Source organism: Fukomys damarensis, unplaced genomic scaffold (assembly GCF_012274545.1).
Source record: "Fukomys damarensis isolate Sample0158 unplaced genomic scaffold, DMR_v1.0_HiC HiC_scaffold_19, whole genome shotgun sequence".
Lineage (NCBI taxonomy): Eukaryota > Metazoa > Chordata > Mammalia > Rodentia > Bathyergidae > Fukomys > Fukomys damarensis.
The window spans coordinates 58,163,468-58,170,339 of NW_022900931.1; the positions used below are offsets into that span (position 1 = coordinate 58,163,468).

The following is a 6,872-nucleotide window of genomic DNA, read 5'->3' on the forward strand; positions in this document are numbered from 1 at the left end:
ATAATCAAGGCTAGTGAGGGCAGCACAGGCGTCTATAAGAAGAGATGGTCAGTCATGGCACTGCCCTACTCTGAGGGATTCACAAGGAGACAGAAAAATAGTTTTTATTCCCCTTCCTCCTCTTCGTCTTCCTCCATCTTTTTCTGGGCAGCTTTAGTGGGACCCTTTCTGCCATCCAACTTTCCTTTAGCCTTGTAGTCAGCCACGTCCTTCTGCTTTCCTTCAGCTTTGCCACCTTTTTGGTGTTACTGAAGCTGTTTCACATCGCACCCAGCTTCTTGGCCGTGTCTCCAAGAGATGACAGGGTTTGTGGATTTGATCTTGGAGTGAAATTCTGAGCAAAACAGGGAGAATCCAGACAGCAGTCTTTTTTCTTCTTTCTTGCCTCCCTTTGCTGGCCCATAATCTTCCATCTCTCCATCACAGTGTTCTGTATCTGCCTTTGCCATTTCGTCAAACTTAGGTTTCTCTTTCCTGCACATTGTCTTCCACCTCTCAGAGAACTTCTTGGAAAATTTGGCAAAATCCACGGGGACCTCTGGGTTTTTCTTCTTACGTTCTCCTCTGTCCACCTGAATGAAGAAGGCATAAACGTGCATCCTGCCCTCCTGCTTCCTGGGGTCCCCTTTAGCCATATTGGCTGCATTGTTGGAGTCTGGCAGGGCAGGGCAGGCAGGACAGACAACTCAGTGCTCCCCAGCCTCTCCCTAGCTGCCTTCACATTGACTGAATAATGAACAAAGGAGAGAATGAAAACAAGATGTGCCTGTACCTAGGAAGTATCCAAGCTATACTTGTAGAATGAAGGAGCAGGTGACAGCCAGGAACACAACAGGTACACAGTTCTTAGTCTGCATGAGCTCTCACAGGAACCAGACCCAAGACAGACAGCGGCATGTGGGTGGGAGGGAGCAAATGAATAAGCAAGAGCCTGGCTTGGTGATGCACTCTTGTTGTCCCAGCACTCAGGAGGCTGTGGCAGGAGGATCCCCACAAGTTTGAGACCAGCCTGGGCTACACAGTGAGGCCGGGGCCAGCCTGGACTACACAGCAAGACCCCATCTTAGGAAGCAAAAGAAAATAGCCTGAATGAATGCATGAATGGATGAAGGAATAGATGAGTGGAGGCCTGAGATTACAGCAGAGAGTGTGGGGTGGAGGGGAAATCAGGGCCCGGCACACACTCTGGCAACACAGCTGTGGTTGGCAGCACAGAAGCCCGAACTTGGCTTCCAGGTGGCTGTGCTTGGAGAACTCCCCATGCTATGACACCGTCCCCCAAAGCATCTTCTCACCTGAATTCTTCTTCAAGGTGTTGGTGAGCAATAGGTGAGCCAGGCATATGGTCCAAGTGGGGGTCAGTGGGTGCCCTGTGGGGTGTCCCTCACTGCTCCCCAATCCTGGATCCATCCCCCACCAGAGGTGTGGACAGCAGCACGTACTGCGACTACCAGCTCGTCTTCCTGCTGCACATCCATGGGCTCCCGCTCAGCTTCCGGCGGGCCCTTCAAATCGCCATCGTGAGTGGCTGGCTGCCTGGGGTCTGCGCTGCTGGGCGGGCGGGCAGGGTGCCCTCGGGCTGGGCGCTCATGCCTGCTCCCCGTGCCCTCAGTGGTCGGCCAGTGTGTTTGTGGGCCTGGTGACCCTGTACATTGCCCTCTGCCTCCTGTGGCCCCTCCTGGTGAAGGCTTGGGACATGTTCCTCTGGAAGATGAACGCAGTCGTCACCTCAGAGTCCTACTACTCCTACACCACGGCCACCAAGTCCTCAAGCAGCTCATCGGGGGCAAAGGGGCACCACCAGCAACAAGGTCACCTCCAAAGTTAACCTAACAGAGGGTGAAGGGGACAAGGCTGGGACTGAGGACGCCGTAGGGAAGGAGTCACTGACATGAGCCTCCTGCTTGCCTTGACCCCTTGCCCACTCTAGCCCATCCTAGAAATGCAGCCTGGCTCCCACCCTGGCCTTTCTTTTGCTTGAATGTTCATTTCTCACTCAGACCCAAATAAAGCCCCATTTCAGGACCAGCCATGAGTCCTCAGAAGGATCCTGTTTCATTGGTTTGTACCAGCACAGCTGCACAGGTCCTGAAAATATCAAATTTATCTGGGCTTGGTGGTGCACACCTGTAATCTCAGCACTCTGGGAGGCTGAGGCAGGATGACTCCAAGTTTAAGCCCAGCCTGGGGGCAATTTAGTGACTTGGTCAGACCCTGTCTCAAGATAAAAAATTTAAGAGGTCTGGGGATGTAGCTTAGTGCAGAGGCCCAAAGAGAACTCCCCATGGCTCAACCCCCGGTACTGAAGTGTGTGTGTGTGTGTGTGTGTGTGTGTGTGTAAATCTGTGCCAGCTGGCAAATAGCAGGTTCTCTGTGTGCCTGTCATGTTCTACAAATATCCAGGGTAAAAGAGCAGGACTCAACTGGAGGTGAAAGGTGCCATGAAACCAAAGAGAGAGGCAGACAGATCCAGGATTGCACAGAGTACAATTTATTGAGGATTTGCACGGTCCTGGGTGGCAGTAAGGATGGTGGATCCCCACAGCTTGGGTCAGGTGGAGAGAACTTATACATAGGTCAGGACAAAAGTGACATCATCCCAGCCAGAATGTACCTAGTTCATCTCAGTCGAAAGCCAAAGATGTCAGCACTTTCCTGGCACTGAGGCCAAGGTTTGGGTGGGAAACTCCACACACTGCTCTCATAGTTCTGTCTACAGCAGGCTAGAAAACTAGGCAGGGTGGAAAGCTGGCCAAGGTTCCTCAGGGGCAACATCACAGTTATAACTCAAAGTGGTTGCAATCAGGTCAAGCTGGATCTGGGCCCTGTCAGCTCAGCCCCTCCCTGGAGCGTCCCAGCATGGTCCTCCATGACCCAGGCCCATCGCTAAGGCTCGTACCCTTGATTGGTTGGTGCCCCCATTGCTAAATATTTGAATGTCTACATGTATTCAGTGGCTTGAAGTATGTGAGGTGGGGACAACTCTGAGAGGTTAGCATTTTAATTTTAGCTGCAAGTAGTAAAAATTTTACTCAAGTGGTCTACTTGGAAATGGTAATTTATGTATTTGTTATTATAGGCTTCAGGTACAGTTTGATCCAGAAGTTCTCAGTATCTTCAGGATTCTGGCTCCATTTCTCTGTAGCTTTCCCTGATCTGCTCTCCTGAGTGTGGTCCTCTGACCTCCAGGCAATAATCCTCATTAGCTGGGGCTGCCATATTATCCAGAGACAGAAGGCACTGGGTCCAACATTCTCAGCCAAAAGTTGTCAATCACTCTGATTGGATGAATTTGGGCCACAAGATCACCACCCTACCAATCACGTTGCCAGAGGGATAGAACCTCAATTGGCCAATCATATCCCACGCAGCTGATCCTACTCTAATCTTTTATTCATGTGTGGGGAGGGCAGTTCTGAAGAAATCTAGCTGTCAGGAAGGGGAGAGGAGTCTGGGCAGGCGAAGTTCACTCAGTGGCCTCAAACTCCAGTCCCTTCCCAGGCCATTAGGTAGAGTGACTATGGGGTCCTCCCAGGGAGGCAGTGGGGCAGAGACCCAGGCAGAAGGGAGCCGCACTGGACAGAAGCCTGGGGTGGGAAAGGGGGAGAAAAGAGGGAGCCTGAGAACAGTCTGGGGCTTGCAGGCCTTGGAGAGTTAGGAGCGAGGGAGGCATTTAGAAGACCCAAAGATGAAGACCAGGGAGAAGTAGCAAGTTCGGAAGAGAGCCCGGGGCCAGGTAGGATGACAGCAGGTGTGAGGGATCTGGAAGCCATCCAGGAGCCATGTGTACACTAGATCCTATGGCCCAGGATGATCACACAGGCGTCACTATAGTCAGCAATCCATACTCAGCTGTCACAGAATCAATCCCATCAATGGTGCAAAGGAGAATGAGGTGGTAGAATGTTCTGGGTTTGTTTTGTTTTGTTTTGTTTTGTACCAGAGATCAAACTCAGGACTTTGTGCTTGCAAGGCAGGTGACGGAACCATTGAGCTAAATCCTGGGCCCTAGAATGTTCTGCTTTGGGCTCTTTACTTGGATTATTTCCAATAACCCTTGTGAAGGTCGAACGGGAGCATTCTCTCATTATGTCCATGTCACAGATGAGAAAACAAAGGCTTCGGTGTGTGACCAAATTTCTTCTAATAAAGATGCCAGTCAGAATGCAGTCTTAGAGCCCACACTATCAACCTTATGTTAACTCAGCCACCTCTTTCAAGGCCCTATTTTGGATCTAAAGGCAGTCATATTTGGAGGTATTAGGAATTGGGGCTTCAACATATGAATTTGGGGTTTGGGAGGGAAAAAATATCAGCCCAAAACACAGCCCAAAGAGACATATAGATTCAATACAATCCCTTTGAGGACCCCAATGATAATTTTGTAGAAATAGAAAAACCCATCTAAAATTCATATGGAGTTTTAGGGAACCCCCAAATCACCTGAAACATCTTGAAATAGCAGAAAAAGTTGGGGGACTTATAATTTCCTGGTTTCATAATTTAAAGCAGCTGGGCATAGTAGCACACACCTATAATCCCAGCATTCAGGAGGCTGAAATAGGGGGATCACCCAGAGTTCCAGGCCAGCCTGGGCTACACAGTGAGTTCAAGACCAGCCTGAAACTATGTAGTAAAGGCTCTTTCTCAAAAACCAAACAAAATTTAAATTTACAGTATTAAGATGATGTGGTAGTGGCATAAAGACAGGCATACAGACCAAAGTGACAAAGAGCCCAGGATAAGTCCTCACAGATGTAGCCAACTTAATATTTTTTGGGGGGGTACTGGGCATCAAACTCCAGACCTTATGCTTATGAAGCAGGAGGAGGAACCACTGAGCTAAATCCCTGGCCCTAGGCCAACCGATGTTTTTTTTAGGAGGTGGATGACAGGTTCAACCACAATCTTTTCCTCCCACTCAATTATTTTGATTTAATTAATTAATTGATTGTGGTATTAGGAATTGAGCCTAGGGGCATTCTACCACTGAGCTACATCCTCAGCCCCCTTTAAAAATTTTGAGACAGGGGCTGGGATGTAGCTCAGTGGCACCACATCTGCCTTGCAAGTTCAAGGTCCTGAGTTTGATCCCAAGTACCGAGAAAAAAAAAATTTTTTTTTAAGACAGTGTGTGTCTCAACTGCCCAGACTGGCTTCAAACTTGTGATTCTCCTGCTTCCATCTTCAAAGTAACTGGGATTGCAGGGGTGTACCATCGTGCCAGGTTAAAATATTTTTATTTTTGCTAAGACTGGAGGATCACAAATTTAAATCCAGTTTAGGCAAATTCATGACTTCGAGGTCTTATCTCTAAAAAGTAAGCAAATAAAGGATTGGGAGTGTAGATGAAGGTGTCTGCCCCGACATTCTAGATAATAAGAACAGGATCAGTTTAAAGAAAAAAAGATGAAAGCTGGACATGGTGGTGCACACATATAATCCCAATATTTGAGAGGCTGAGGCAGGGAGGATTGCTGTGAGTTCAAAGCCAGCTTGAGCCACATAGTGAGGTCGAAGCCAGCCTGGACTACATAACCAGCCACTGTCTCAAAAGACTAAAACAAACAAAGATGTTGAATAGGGAAATATAATTTTTATGCATCTATGGAGAATGTAGAGATTTGGATTAAAAACAATTGGGTAAACCTCTGCTGCTTTGTGGCATTTAAGGCCATAGGACTGGATTTTTGTACATAGTTTTTGCATATTTGTAAGAGATTAGAGAAAAATGCAGGAGAATGCTACACTGAGAGAGAGATTGGAGAGACCTAGGTTCAAATTCTCGCTGCTAGCCCTTTGGAAATTGACCCAGACTTTACTAGCTTGTCTATAAAATATCAGAGCTGGGTCAATGATGTATTGGCATGTATTATCTGATTTAATGCTGATGTGTATTAACACTAGCTCTAGAATTACACTGAGACCTTGAAATGATTTTACCTGAAGGTTTTACACTTAATAGCTTTCCTTTCTGGGGCAGTCTTAGCAAAAAAGGAATAAAGAACTTGCTTGAGTATTTTTCTCAAAGTATCATAGCGCTTTCTTCTGGGGCAGTCTTAGCAAAAAAGGAATAAAGAACTTGCTTGAGTATTTTTCTCAAAGTATCCAAAACAACTGGATTTCTGCCATCTTGGGGAACAATGGTCCACACCTTAACCTAAAATAGCTACTAGGTGTGGTAGTGCATGCTTATAATCTCAACCCTACCCCTGAAGCAGCAAGATTGCCTCCATTTCAGGACCGCCTAGGCTGCATATACCACACCTCAAAATAGATGAAGCCTCTAAAGCGATAGTTAACTGCAACAAAATTATCTTTGGAATCCATACTAATGTTATTGTGTTTCTTTTAGCCACATTTACATAGGCATACGTATGAACTTTCCGCGTGCTTAGGCCATTTTCAATTTTTATGTCATTTTATAATAGATTTTGTACAGAATAAAAGAATGAATGATGAATGTGTTATGAGTACTCTGAAGTACGCTAAACTTTACTGAAAAAAAAAATATATATATATATATCTATCTCTCGGAGCTGTCCAAATGGCTCCACATCGCCACCTCTTGGCTTACAGAAGCTGCCGGTGGAACTCCGAAGACAGAACGCATTGGCTGAAGCCAGGACGGCCATATTGGCTATTGGAGTTGGGAGGGACTATGAGACAGCTGTCATTTTCAGTTGGGACAAACGACTTCCGGTCACCATCTTGCGTGACAGCAAAGGCGGAGCTCCAAGTGATATGTTCATTAAGGGCAGGGCTTCGAGGGCGCCTGTAGGGCAGCGACCGCACAACACCCGGCACCGACGCAGGCGGGCAGCCGTAGCCCCGCCCCCGGCTCTGGGCTCCACCTCCCGGCCCTACTTCCG

At 47.6% G+C, this 6,872-nt stretch overlaps 1 protein-coding gene, 1 non-coding gene and 1 pseudogene across 10 annotated transcripts in view; 2 read left to right on the plus strand and 1 right to left on the minus strand.

The window, feature by feature from the left end:
- Catsperg (cation channel sperm associated auxiliary subunit gamma) overlaps positions 1-2,042 on the plus strand; it is a 29,057-nt gene extending 27,015 nt beyond the window's left edge. For 7 of the 9 annotated variants that reach the window (XM_019208758.2, XM_010632816.3, XM_010632815.2 and 4 more), the window contains 3 exons: positions 1,237-1,329; positions 1,421-1,520; positions 1,613-2,042. In XM_019208758.2, the coding sequence (XP_019064303.1) occupies positions 1,237-1,329; positions 1,421-1,520; positions 1,613-1,828 (409 nt within the window). In that variant the 3' untranslated portion in view covers positions 1,829-2,042. Of the gene's footprint in view, positions 1-700; positions 951-1,236; positions 1,330-1,420; positions 1,521-1,612 lie in introns of those variants that run through there. The other 2 variants (XR_002025650.2, XM_019208759.2) reach the window with 2 other exon arrangements.
- LOC104868172 lies at positions 120-635 on the minus strand (annotated as a pseudogene).
- A 3,807-nt stretch (positions 2,043-5,849) lies between the features above and the next one.
- On the plus strand, positions 5,850-5,930 carry LOC117286975. The gene has a single exon (XR_004518174.1). It is a non-coding gene; the product is annotated as a small nucleolar RNA SNORD45 (small nucleolar RNA).
- The last annotated feature ends 942 nt before the right edge of the window (positions 5,931-6,872 follow it).